Below are 14,287 nucleotides of genomic sequence, written 5' to 3'. Positions count from 1 at the left end.
GTATTATTTTTCCTTATCAATTTCCATAGTTAACAGATCCAGTCTTCTATCAACTCTCCTAGCTTTTATTTTTCTTAATTTTTTGAAGTTAGGATTTTATATCCACTTCTTCCATTAATTTTTAGTGAATTAATGGCAGTTTCGGCTCGATTCTGCTCATAACTTCCTCCTTTTAGTTATATATACAAACACACATGTGTGCCCATCCTTTGTGTGCATCTGCTGCTCCTTTTCCCTCTGTCAATATTCCATACAATGTGCAGGATGTGTTTAGGGCTCCCTGCAGTGCTGCTGTGCTGAGCTCGTGGACTGAAGGGCGTTGAAATGGTTTTCTCTGATAATCTGAAATATATTTATTAGTGACATATGAACTGAGAACTGACTGGACTCGAGTTTATCATTTGTATCTTTAATGTGCCACTGTCTGCAAGTCCCATAAAATACCTGGGTGAATGCTGGTTTAGTAAAAAAAGGGAAGAACCTACTGGATTTAGAAAGCTGAGTGTGAGATCAATCTCCAAATCAAATTGTAACTCTTGTGTTCAGTCATTAAGTTCCCAGTTGGGTGATTTGCACAAAGGCCCCTGTCAGTAATTCCAGACACTGCAGCTGATCGAGGACTGGGAATTGTTGGGTGGGGGAGGGAGCAGGTCCCTGGTGCTCAGTGATCTGGGGCTCTGGGAAAGGGCAGTGCAGGGAAATGGGTGTTCTGATGCATCCATGGATATTAAAAATGAGCCATAACTGTAAAATGAGCATTTTGATATGAGTAGGAATTCCAGTTCACTGGCCACAGTTGAACCACGATTGTCCCAGGAGGATCCAACATCCCCTGTTTCACATCAGAGCAGACAAAGTGATCCCAACAATCCCTTTGGATTTATAACCCACATATTTGTGATTCACCATCTGCAAATGACTTGGGAGAAAATTCCAGGGGACCTAGAAAAATGAATGTGATTTAATTTACATCCTGTAAACCCTGGTCTAATTGCTGCCTTCAGACAGGTGTTCTCCCAGCAGCACCTCCAAGGGTGATTTTTCAGGAGGAACAGAAGGAACCAGACACAATTTGAAACAATTTTGGCTCTCGGGAGAGTGAGCTTGTATGGGTTTCATCTTTTCATAATTACTGTTTGCTCCCAGTTTTCTAACACCTACATTCTCAGTCTTTAAAAGTTAATTTGTATTTATTTGCCAAAAGAAAATGACTGTAACTTCATCGTTATGCTCTTCTGGTTTTCTAGATTTTAGTAAGACAAGAGCCTCGAAGTACTGGGAGTAAAGACGAGGATTTCTCCTCCCATCCAGGGCCTGTCATGGTAAGCAAGAGGGGTTTGTAGGGTCTCTCTCAGAGCAGAAGAGTTTAAAATCTGAAAAACTTTAGGGAATTAACGTTTACATGGGTGGTTGTTGAGTTTCAAGCACAGTGCTAGTCTAGGCTAGTGTTTTTTTCCTAATGCTGCTATAAATCTTTCTGGATTTTTAATGACTGTATTAATCAGGCTGCAGAAGGAAACCTGTTCCCAATATCACGTTCAGCTGTCTGAGTGCCTGTCTGTGAAAGTTCAGCACTTCCTAAAGTTGCTGATCCCTGAATTCCCTGAACTCTTCATCCCGTGTGAGCTTTTTCCGTGGTTGTTTACAGCTCCTGTGAGTGACATGCTGAGGGTAACGAACACTTTGTTCCTCAGGATGAAGAGACTCAGCACAGCCTTGAATGCATCCAGGCTAATCAGATTTTTCCCAGGAAGCAGCTGATCCGAGAGGATGAGAACCTTCAGGTAATCACCACCCTGCTCCTGGCCAGGCAGGATCACAAGATCTCCAGCTGACCTGTGGATTCTCGGGCCTCTCCTGCAGCATTTGAATTCACAATTAGCACAGGAGTAGCAGAAGCTCGTTTTCTCCTTAAATCCTCCAGTACTGTTGGTAGAACAGAGAACTCAGCATTACAGTACAAGAGGTTCCTCAGAGTGTCAGAAAAATATCGTTATTTGTACTAATGTCAAGTGCCAGGTTTTATTCCAGAGTTTAGAACTCTGTGTTTCTTAAAAAAAAACAACACTAAGCTAATTAAACACTGCCACTGCATGTGGTTACTGGGAAGCCAGAAGCCTTATGTTGCAAAAAAATGGATATTTTTTGATTTGTTGATTTTCCAAAGTTCCTTTTGAAATCAGTTTAGTTCAAATGATTTGCCACAGAATCCTGGAATTGTTTGAGTTGGAAAGGTGCTTAAAGCATATTCCAGTGCCACCCCTGCCATGGGCAGGGACACCTCCCACTAGCCCAGGTGGCTCCAAGCCCTGTCCAGCCTGGCCTTGGACACTTCCAGGGATCCAGGGGCAGCCACAGCTTCTCTGGGCAACCTGGGCCAGGGCCTCCCCACCCTCACAGCCAGCAATTCCTTCCCAATCTCCCATCTCTCCCTGCCCTCTGGCAGTGGGAAGCCATTCCCTGTGTCCTGTCCCTCCATGCCTTGTCCCCAGTCCCTCTCCAGCTCTCCTGGAGCCCCTTTAGGCCCTGCCAGGGGCTCTCAGCTCTCCCTGGAGCCTTCTCTTGTGCAGGTGAACCCCCCCAGCTCTCCCAGCCTGTCTCTTATATCAACTGAAGATGTGGTTTCTTTCATTGTAATATAAAATATTTCTACTTGATCTAAGCTAAGTTGGTGTAAAACCAGATTATTTTGAAGTTGAGCATTTACACTTTTCACTCAGCTCAGCTAAACTGGGCTTAAGTCCCATTTGTAATTAAATGTGCAGTGTGATGTCACTGCAGGTTTTCTAACTTCATAAAGCAGCAGCATGTTGGGCATTTTCATATTTGCAGTGAGAAATATGAAGCAGAAGGTAGGATTTGTCCAGCTGACTTGAGCTGTGATGCATTGGGGGATCCAGTCTTGGCTGGTTACCTGAGCTTACGTGGTGAATATTGGGGAAACAGCAGAGGAGATTATTCATCTTGGATGTTTTGCCTACTTTAGGATGGATTTAATGATATTATGGAAATGCCACTCTCCATTAAGTAAGGAGTGTGAGAGCATAATTCAAGGGCTTGGCCAGCCTGCTTGCCAAAATATGAGCATATTTGTCATAAAAATTCATTGCTTTCCCTGAGCAAGCACTTCCCACTCAGGAAAAGGAACCGAAAATGAGGGACCACTTAAGAAAAAGCTGCAATTAACCTCTGAGCTGGCCTCAGCAGGGTTCCAGTGTGGTCTGAGGGTGTTGCTGAAAGGTTTCTCCTTGTGCAGGTGCCGTTCATCGAACTGCACGGGGAGAGCACGGAGTACGTGGGGAGAGCAGAGGATGCCATCATTGCACTGTCCAACTACAGGCTGCACATCAAGTTCAAGGAGTCTGTTGTGAATGTAAGTGCTGCTCACCCTCTGGGCTCATCTCCATCACCAAACCAGAGTTCAGGATGAGAGCTCGGTGATCCTGCCTTTTAAGGGTGGTGGTAAGGAAAAAATCTCTTCATAGTGTTCAAATCCCATTTCTCAGGGAGAACAGATACGTAGATTTTGGTGTACATAGATACACCAAAATCAAATCCCATTTCTCAGGGAGAGCAAAGAGTTATTAAGGCACTGAAAGGTGACTCAGCACCTCTGAAAATCGAGTTTCCTGAGGAAATGTCACATCACTCAAGTTGATGTTCACTTTACAGCTCTGTCAGCCATGGCTTCTCCCCAGGCTCTGAATGGGAGAAATAAAACCTCTTCCAAAGGGCTTTTGGAGCATCAAAGCTCGATTTATGCCTTGCTTGGAGCTTAAAAGGGTGGGAGTGGGTCCAGCTGCTGCAGTGATGTGCCAGACACTGGGTGGTGTGAGTACAGTCACTGACAGAAGAGATCTGGAGCTGGACCTCACCTTCAGCTGCACTGCTTTAAAGAGCTTCTTGCCAAGTGTCCATTCTTTAAAATTGTTGCTTATCCACCTCCTCATGGCCACAGACACAAATTAACAGGGTGTTGGATGCTCCTGTGCAGGGGGTGACGCTGACACAGACCAGTTGTAACACCAGTTGTGGATTATGTAGAGTTTGACAGGACATTATACATGGCACGGATTTATTTTTGTGGGAATTTATAATAAAACCAGTAAAATAAAATCCAAAGACTCAAAGCATTTTTTTTTCTCCTGATGAGAAAAGTCTCCTTATTCCAACCCAAGTCTCCTTATTTTTACCAGTCTTCTTATTTTTACCAGTCTCCTTATTCCAACCCAATTCCTGACCCTGGCTAATTCCCAACTGCCAGTGTCAGTCAGAGACCCTGAACTCTGCAGGGGTGAGTTAAGTGTCAGCCCCCAAACTGTGTGTTATTCCAGAGCTGGGAGAAGCAAGGGAAGCAAAATATAGGAGTTGACAAGTGTCCAACACATACATGACTGAGACACACATGACCCAGTGATGTGAGACACCAGAGTCATGGAATGCTTTGGGTTGGAAGGGACCTCAAAGCTCATCCAGTGCCACCCCTGCCATGGGCAGGGACACCTTCCACCAACCCAGGCTGCTCCAAGCCCCGTCCAACCTGGCCTTGGACACTTCCAGGGATCCAGGGGCAGCCACAGCTTCTCTGGGCAACCTGAGAAAAATTAAATCAGCACCTGATTTAATTTTTGATGCCATGTCAATCTTAAATTTCAAGTTTTTGTTTGGTTTTGTGCCAGAACCGAATTATTAACTCTGTAAAGATGTTGGTTAGGAACTGAAACTCAGTCTTCAGTGTTTAGTCATGTAGCTGTGTTACCTGCAGGCTTTGAAGGGTGGCTGGGTCATGGTTATCACAAGTCACTGCATTGTAGTTCATGAACTGTCAATGTTTCAGGCTGAACAAGCACATCTGCTCCTGATGAACTTGTGTGTGCAGCATTACAGGGATAACCTTCATGAGCTGGGGGTTTTCAGCAAAGTAGGGTATTATTTCTGACTGTGGCAGTTGCTCAGAATGATGGCAAAAAAACGAGGACAAAAATGTAACTGGAAATGTGTGAGGGCTGTTGTTTCCCACTGCTGACCATCCAGAGCAGGTGGTACAATGTGTGCATGTTTAGGGGGAGCATCACTTGACTTTTCTCTTCTCTTACTCTGTAGTTAAACCTGAACTGGGACTTGAGACTTAACTCTGAAGCTGTAGGTGCCCCTGGGGTGGTGGTGGGGGCTCCGTGGGGTGTGGGATACCTGGGGAGCTCCAGCCAGGGGAGGCAGGGGCTTTATAGGATTCCTCTGCTGCTCTGGGATACAAACCTCAATTCCAGGGTTGGAATCTGTTATGTAAATCTGTAGTGTGTTCCTTCCTGCTGGATTTTGTGAGTCAGAGTCTCATTGTATGGAATTGGCAACTGGAATTGCCAAAGGGAAGGATAGAATGTTGGACAACAAGGAGCTGAGATGTGGGAAACAGGAGTGACCTTGGAAATCAGGAGTGTGTCCTCGGGAATGCCAGGGAATGATGGATTTGCTTTATTAGGGAAGCCAGTAGTGCATGGACTGCACTTCCTGTCACAGCTGTCCTCAGGATAATTGGGGTCATTAATTTTTAGGAATTTTCAATTCAGTATTTTTGGGCAGTAGCAGGAATTGATGCTTTATCAAACCATGTTCTTTGTGTTCAGGAAAGATTCCATAAAAGTTTGTCAGTTTTACCACGTCAGTTTTGCTTCCCTGACTTTCATATCCAGTGTTCTGCCCTCTCACTCTGTGTGATACCTCATTATCATCAGCATCATTAACCAGAAATAATCAATTAGTGTATGAGGTAGAGCAGAATATAAATCACTCTTTGTAGCCATATATGACCATCACTAATAATGTGCTGTGAACTCGACTGGAATCCAGGGCAGAGAGGGCTTGGATTATCTTTAAGGATAAAACATTCCTGCAGTAGTTAAGGACCATATTTAAATTGTTAAATTTGGGGACAATAATCCCTTTGGTTATTATTGATCAAAATTATTGATCAGATGCTGATTTTCTAAATTAAATCTTCACTGAGTAATTTTTCATTGAGTTCATTTGATTCTTTCCTGCTGGTTTTCCATCACTAGAGCTGTTCAGAAAACACCCATAAGAAGATATTTTTAAAAATGCATAAATGTTTCCTAATGTTAGGAGTTGGGGTTTTTTATTACTTGGAATGATTTTCATAAGAATCCCTGTCCTGAGGGCAGCCACACTGAAGACTTGTCACCTCAGTGAACACAAGTATTGCTGTGTAAGAAAGAGGATTCCTAGCAAATATCTGTGTAATAGAACCTGTGAAACAAATCGATTCCCTGTGTGTGGAAGTGCAGCAGTTCTGGGCTGGAATCTCCTCTGGAAGGAGGTGGGATGTTCCCATGGTACCACCTACTAAAGGCACCACATGATGGGACAGGAATCCAGTTACAAATGGATTCCTGGCCCTTGGTTTTACCTCTCTGTGCTCTTTCTTGGTTACAACTCACAGAAATGGTGCCTGTGCCACCCCAGTGTTCCTCCCAGAGCTCCCCATCAGCTCCTGCACCTGCTGGGAAAGAAGCACCGTTCAAAAGTTGCTCCTGGTCCCATTCAGCAGTGCAGAAATGGCTGTGTGGGAATCACTCCCCTGGATCATTTCCTAGATCACAGTGCTAATGGGAACACGGTGTTTCAAATGCAAAAACAAAACATCCTGCAGACCATGAATAAATCAGGGGGATTATGACATTCAAAAGTGTTGACTTACATTTATCCAGGGGATTGAAGTGCAGACTCAACAGGGATCTCTGGGGCACATGGGAGGTTTGGTTCCCAGGCCCATCCCTATTGATTCCTTAAGAAAATGTCCAACTTTGCAGCTGGGAGTGTTTCTGTGTTTTCTCCCTGTAAGCTGATGGCATTGATGGGAGAATTAACATTTCAGTGCAGTTCAGGAAAGCATGGATTGCATGGGGCCTCTTTCCAGTGGTGGATTTTGGACACACTGCAGAAAAAAAAAGTCATGATGGGAGACATTTTTCAGTCTTGGTGATGAGGTGAGTTTTAGTGTGAGCTTTCCCTTGCTTGGCCTTTACTGGAAAATGGTTGGATTGGGATATTCCTTATGTCCATCCCTGCTGGAGAGGAGCTCAGCCCTTGTCTTGTCCTGCTGCTCAAGTTGTTTACACTCAGAGCACGATGATTGTGAGAGCAGAGAGGGCTCAGTGATGGCCTTTAAGACAAAACCCAAGTGTCATCAGTTGTAATGAAAAGCAAAATTTGCTTCAGATGCTCCTTGTAGGTTCTGTGGACCCGGGTGGGAATGAGCTCCCTCCACCTTGGAGCCCTTGGTGCCTCCCTGTGTCACATCATCCCACGCTTCAGGACAGCCAGCCTTGCCCAAGTGCTTGTTAAAGTCACCAGCCTGGAACATCACCTTGACATTATTCCAGCTCTGAGCTGGGAAAACAAGGAAATACAAGGAATTACAGCCCATGACCTGGGTGCCACGGGATGTCCTGGAGGGACTGGGGCCAAATGGTGCCCAGGGAAGGTCTGCAGCAGAGTTACTTGTGCCTACTGCAGCCTGGCAGTGGTCCACTGCATCCCACTGGGAACTGTGGGCATGGATTGAGCCATGGGCTGGTTGTTTCAGCAGTGAAAATGTAACTTGTGCTTTCTCTAACTACAGAGAACTACATTCTCTAAGTATGTCTTGTACTGGTGTAAGATAACAGACAGTTCCAGTCATCAAAATCATTAAAAAAACACCCTCAAAAATAAAAAGTTTGAGTTGTAGAATGTTGCTGTTATTTAAAATGAGATAATTTTGGAGAAGAGACAGTCAGGAGAGAGATACAGCGAGAGCAGGATGCTCCAGTAGTCCCTGTAATGGGATGTAATTGGGCTCAGATAACAATGCATGTTTATTCTTATGAAAGCAGAAATGATTGCTTCTCCCTGCTTGGTTTCAGTGCCATTATCAGAGGGAAGTGCCTGCAGATGGAATTGATGTCTCTCCCAAGAACAGGCTCTGGGTGTCTGACTGGCATCAGCCTGAAAGATGGGCAGGGAAGGTTATCAGGGCACGGAGGGAGCGGCAGCAGATAATTCTACAGAGCTTTCCTGGGGGAAGAATAATGGCCAGGAAGGAGATTGAAAACACAAGAGGAGCGGAGGACAGGTTTTTATGACTGGGAAAGAAAATTAAAAAGATTAATAGGAAGGTTGTCCTGGAGAAGAAGGTGCAGATTGTGAGGAAATGGCTGCGCGTGGGTTGTCAGGGGAGAACGGATGGTTGGGGAGCACAGGGAGAGGGAGGGAACAAAGAGGGACTTGGAAAGAAGGAAATTAAACAATGCAGGAGGAGAAGAATTAGTATGTCATTCCAGTGCAGACAGAGGAAGAGGAGCCAGGAGGAGGGAGCAAGGTGGAGAACTGCTTGAATGAAGATGGACATGGGGGAAAAAAGGCAATAGAAGAGGGCGTGGGGAAAAAAGATATTAAAAGACAAAGCAACATTGGAGTAAAAAAGCAAGTCTGGAGTCTGACCTTAGTTGGGGAGAGGTACCTTACTTTCCATGTTGGTGCCATTTAACTCAGTGGTAGATTTAAATAACTTATTAGAGAGTAATGGAATCATTTAGTTTGGAAAAGACCTCCAAGATTGTCAGGTCCACCCTGTGCCCAATCCCCACCCTGTCCCCCAACCCAGGGCACTGAGTGCCACCTCCAGTCCTTCCTTGGACACCTCCAGGGGTGGGGACTCCACCACCTCCCTGAGCAGCCCCTTCCGAGGCCTGACCACCCTTTCCATGAAGAAATCCTTCCTGAGAATTATTGTTAGGTGCATATGAGGCTGTCCAGTCAGGAAGAAAGACTGGAAGATTCTCCAGTCAGGATCCACTCCAGTCCATTTATCAGACAACACTGTCACAATTTGCCTGCCTTGCAGCCTAGAAGCAAGCAGGAGAAGGTGTGGAAGCAATGAGCAGGTCAAATACAAGGATTAGCCTATGGAAAGGACACCTGTGGTCTGTGATGCACTTCAGTCTCCTGCTGCCTTGGCAGAGTCACCTGCACTCAGGTTGAGCTTAGGGCTGGCAAAGAGGGGCCTGTCTCCCAGGAGAGATTCCAGTCACCACTTCTGTCAGTTGTATTAGACTGTCACGGGTCTCAACCAGAGATAATACTGAAAACAGACCAAAAGTCAAAATTATTTGAATATCCAAACTACTTGGCCATTGGGTCAGGCACCTTCTTGCCCAGTCTCCTTGTGGCTGGATTGTCTGTCATTTAACATCCAGCTACAACCAAAGGAGCAGGATAACCCCCCTGGCCCAGCAGGCTGCTCCCTCTCCAGCTCTGGACAGCCCAGTGCTGCCTCTGGGTTCTGCTCTGAGCTGAGCTTTAAGCAATCCCTGCCTTTGTAGTCTGGGGCTGTGAGCTCTGGCAATGATTTGGGGTTTGCACTCAGAGGAGGACTCTGGGCTCTGAGTGGTGCCTTCCCAGAGACAGCAGAGTTCTCCTCCCTCTCCTGGGCACAGGAGTTTGCTCCAGGCATCTTCCTGCTCGGAGCGAGTTTTCCTCTGGTTTGTATTCCTGGGATATCTCTTCCCCTTGTCTCCTGTTTTTAGTTCCATTTCCTTGAGTCCAGTCCTTTTTAAGCTTTGTGGTGCCTGTCTGGATTCCTTATCCCAGATCCTTGATTGGAGGTGACCTTCAAGGACTTGCCCAACCGTCTGGAAAGGCCCTGGCAGGGCAGGCTCTGACAGCCACATCTTGTACCCCAAGCCAGACCTTAAACTGCCTCCTCACAGTCCTCTGATGGCAAAAGACAGTATTGGAACGTTACTGAACGATCCCCATGGCAGAGGGTTTGTGCCTCTTGTATTGTTCAATACAATAAACAATTCAAACAGTTTTGTACTTTGTGTTTATTATAGGTATTGGCTAAATTTAGACATTTATTAATTTTATTTGTTTAAGACAATAATGTACATTTGCCCCTCTCAGGTAAAGGTCCAAAACTATTACTGAAAACTAATTCATTTTCATCTTGTGGTTTCTTCCTGTCTTTAAAGGTAATTTCAGCTGCTTTCATGTTCTCCTGATCAAGCTTCTGCTGGTTACACATGCCATAAAAATAAAAGCATATAACTGCACTCAAATATGAAAGATTCAGCATTATTACTCTAAAGAGGGCTGCTTCAATCACAGTGTTGATCTGAACAGGCCAAATGGGTTTTCCCTGAAGAGGAAGTACAGGATATTTCCATAGAAAAGCATCCAGACTGCAGCAGTCTCAGATCTTGCTTAGCAGCTCCCTTTGGACACCAACAGTTAAAATTATATTAAGATTCCTAAATTTGGATCTATAAGAGAGAAAAATACTTCCATGAGAGAGGAGCTTGGCTATGTGCTGCCTTTCCTGAAGGATTCTCAGCTGTTTCCATGGGATCCCTTAAGGTTTTGGGCTGTGGAGCTGACACATGAATACATGTTACCAAACTTCAGAGCTGCTGAAGTAGTTTGAATTTCTTTGTTTTCCTCCCTCTTACCATATGGTCCTACAATAAATCCTCATGAGATATGCACAGAAATGACTGTTGAAATGAAATAACGACTGTTTTTAATTGCAGGTTCCACTGCAGCTCATCGAAAGCGTGGAGTGCCGGGATATATTTCAGCTTCATTTGACCTGCAAGGACTGCAAGGTGATAAGGTATGAGCAGGCTTGGCTTTCCACGTGCTCTGGGCAGCTGGGATGTTCGAAGGAAAGGCTTTTTCTTACTTACAGGACTTGATTTCCCTCAAAAGACTTTTTTTAAAGTCTGATTTTTATGGCATTTGGGCATTCTTGTGACGAGAGTGGGAGCAGGATGGGCTGTGTGTGCTGTGGTGCAGGACAGCAGCAAACCTTGGGCTGAGCCCCAGGTTTTGCTCTGAAATCAGTTTTAGTCTCACTGTGTTTTCCTGGCATTACAATCAGCTGTAGTATATTGCTTCAATAAATCACAGATATATCAATATCTACATATCAGCAGACAGAGAAGTGGATAAAGGCACCGACACACACAACCCTTGGGGAAGTGTTTAATCGGGGTTTGGAGGGTTCAACTGTGGGCTTGGGGAGCTCTGCACCTTCAGCCACCCTGCATTTTCAGCACCTGTGAGGGTACAGTCACTGTCCTAAAGGCAAAGTAACCTACTGGGAAAAAAAGGGGGGAATAAGGTAAAAGAAAGTGAGGGAATGAGGAAATCCAGGTGTGCACCCAGCAGAGCAGGCGGATCATGGAGAGGAGCAGTCACTGCTCTGTCCTTCAGCAGCCTCCAGAGCCCAAGCCAGGACTCTCTGAGCCACCAAGCCTCAACTACAGCTATTTTATTTTATTTTTTACTTTTCTGCTGCAGAAATTAATTTTGATCTATGAACTTTAATTAAGGAGAAAGGAACATTTCTTTTTGATTAAATGTTTGCAGGCAGTACCTTTTGTATAATGAAATGAGCCCCAGTCATCTCTGAGCACTCAGAATCTTTAACAGGTCAGCTGCTTCCTGAAATGCTCTTTTTCTCACCAGGACTGATTTTACTTTAGAAGTAATACTTAGTTTAATTTGAATCCAATATTTAACTTCCTCTTCCCTTGTAGCCCTTGACATTTAAGAAAGTCACCCTTCCTCTCTACATTAATTTGTTTTTTTTCTCTTCAGTAGTAGAATGACTACAAATTATTTGTATTTATGCCCTTCCTTACGAATTTCCCTTCAAAATTGCATCTCCAAGACTGAGGGCTTGGTGGGACTGTTGGCAGATGGTGAAGTGTGGGGCTGAGACAGCAGATTTCGAACATTTTCATGTTCTTTTTCATGAGCAAAGTTTGTATTTTGAGTACTAGAGTTCAAGTGAAGATAGTACCAATTATTTGCACCACTAACTTCAAAGGAATTTAGAGAATTTAGGGTGAGATGTTTCTTGTCTGAGTATGGATATTTAATAGAGAATGATCCAGTCCAAGCAAGGAGTCTGGGCTTGCTTTATACTCAGTGATGGGAAATAAATAAACACCTCAGGCTGCAGTTCCCCACAGCTCTGCAGAGATACTGGACGTGTCTTTCCCTTCCCCTGCCTGGCCCTGAGCTCTCTGCAGGTGGGGGAATAAATGTGCCCCCAGGGAATGCAGGTGCCATCCTTACCCAGGAGCACTGCAGGACTCAGACTGAGCCTGGAAATACTCAGGGAATGTTTAATAACTGTGAAATGGGGAGGAAATCTGTCAGAGCAAAATAAAACACTGGTTTATTCCCACCCTCTACAGTAAAAGGGTCCTTTGAAAAGACAAGCTAATGCAATTTTACTGCACTGCTTTGAAGATTAGTTTCTCCTGTGCAGGGAACGTTCTCACCAGTTGTTGTTAGTCTGTAATGTTGGGCGAAGCTCAGTTTGAAACACGTGGTTTGTGCTTCCCACCAAGGCCAGAAGGAGAAGGCTTTGGAAGGGACCTTAAAGCCCATCCAGTTCCACCCCTGCCATGGGCAGGGACACCTTCCACCAGCCCAGGTTGCTCCAAGCCCCGTCCAACCTGGCCTTGGACACTGCCAGGGATCCAGGGGCAGCCACAGCTTCTCTGGGCAACCTGGGCCAGGGCCTCCCCACCCTCACAGCCAGGAATTCCTTCCCAATCTCCCATCTCTCCCTGTCCTCTGGCAGTGGGAAGCCATTCCCTGTGTCCTGTCCCTCCCTCCCTTGTCCCCCATCCCTCTCCAGCTCTCCTGGAGCCACTTTAGGCCCTGGAAGTGGCTTTCAGGTCTTCCTGGAGCCTTCTCTTGTCCAGGTGAACCCCCCCAGCTCTCCCAGCCTGTTCTTGTTTTCAGGACTGTGATTATGGTTACAATATATAGATTAGAGTGTATGTGGTAGTATTCTGAGTTTCCACCTGACTCCTGCAGTCAGAAGTCTCTGGAACATGTTCCTGTCTCTGACCTCAGTGATCTGCTCCTTGGTTTCGTAGTTAACACGTGCACAAACATCTCCCTTGTTCCTGGCAGGGCACAGCCCTGGTTACTCACAGCCACGGGATGTTGCTGCTCATGGTTAATCCTGACTCCCTAAGTGTGTTTCTTCTCTAATATCCACAGGTTTCCTTTTTACTCTCCATTGGAATGCACATGGAAGCAGAACTAAGTTGTCCCTAAGATATTTATTCTCACTCCCCGCTTTCACAGAGGGTTCCCTGCTCAGCCTGTCATTCCCAGCCTGCCATCTGTCCCTGCAAATTCACCAGGGGATGTTTGTTTGTGGCACAGGTGTCAGTTCTCCACCTTTGAGCAGTGCCAGGACTGGCTGAAGCGGCTCAACAATGCCATCCGCCCGCCCGCCAAGATCGAGGACCTGTTCTCCTTCGCCTACCACGCCTGGTGCATGGAGGTCTACGCCAGTGAGAAGGAGCAGCACGGGGACCTGTGTCGGCCAGGTACGTGGGAACAGCCCAGGGATCAGCCCAGGGCAAAGCAGCTCCTCGATATCTCCTGGAATTATTGTGGTGGGTGTGATTCCACAGAGTCACAGGATGTGCTGAGCTGGAAGGGACCCACAAGGATCATCGAATCCAACTCCTGGCCCTGCACAGGCCCAGCCCCAAGAGTCACCCCCTGTGCCCCAGAGGATCACCCAAACCCTCCTGCAGCTCTGGCAGCCTTGGGGCTGTGCCCACTGCCCTGGGGAGCCTGGGCAGTGCCCAACCAGCCTCTGGGGGAAGAAGCTTTGCCTGAGATCCAACCTGAGCCTGCCCTGACACAGCTCCAGCCATTCCCTGGCTGCTGTCCCTGCTCCCCCCAGAGCAGAGCTCAGTCCCTGCCCCTCCTCTGCCCCTGCCCAGGCAGTTGGAACTGCACTGAGGTCTCCCCTCAGTCTCCTCTGCTCCAGCTGAACACACCAAGTGTCCTCAGCTGCTCCTCATTCCTCTTTATGTTCACCACAGCAGCAACTTTGAGTCTAAACCATGTGGTGCTGGCTGTGCCATGTTTTTTGTGACTGCCTGGAACAGTGATTTCCAGCATGGATGCTGAGGAGCAGGAGGTGAAGGAGATGGGAGGCCCTGAGCTGCTCCTGAGCTTCATTCCCAGCCACAGCATTGTGATGTATTTTAATGCAGTACTGGAGGGGTTTTGAGGCCCACAAGTAAATAAAAGCTAAAAATTGGGATGCTGGTGGTTGTAACACTTGTTTGAATATAAGAAATTTGATTTCCAGGCCTCTGCAGTCTCTTGTCACTCACAATTCACTGCCTGAGGGAAGTGTCCCAGCTGTCAGGCTGAGTGATGTTCCTGGGATTCTGTC

General features: G+C 46.2%; 1 protein-coding gene across 5 annotated transcripts in view; it reads left to right on the top strand.

The window, feature by feature from the left end:
- MTMR3 (myotubularin related protein 3) overlaps positions 1-14,287 on the top strand; it is a 79,413-nt gene that overhangs the window by 36,455 nt on the left and 28,671 nt on the right. For all 5 annotated transcript variants that reach the window (XM_039386995.1, XM_039386994.1, XM_039386996.1 and 2 more), the window contains 5 exons: positions 1,248-1,322; positions 1,695-1,784; positions 3,257-3,373; positions 10,590-10,672; positions 13,255-13,421. In XM_039386995.1, the coding sequence (XP_039242929.1) occupies positions 1,248-1,322; positions 1,695-1,784; positions 3,257-3,373; positions 10,590-10,672; positions 13,255-13,421 (532 nt within the window). The remainder of the gene's footprint in view (positions 1-1,247; positions 1,323-1,694; positions 1,785-3,256; positions 3,374-10,589; positions 10,673-13,254; positions 13,422-14,287) is intronic.

This window comes from Pipra filicauda, unplaced genomic scaffold, assembly GCF_003945595.2.
Source record: "Pipra filicauda isolate LSUMZ 115617 unplaced genomic scaffold, ASM394559v2 scaffold520_size808073_pilon, whole genome shotgun sequence".
In the NCBI taxonomy this organism is placed as follows: domain Eukaryota; kingdom Metazoa; phylum Chordata; class Aves; order Passeriformes; family Pipridae; genus Pipra; species Pipra filicauda.
This window is presented reverse-complemented; position numbering and strand designations above follow the sequence as displayed.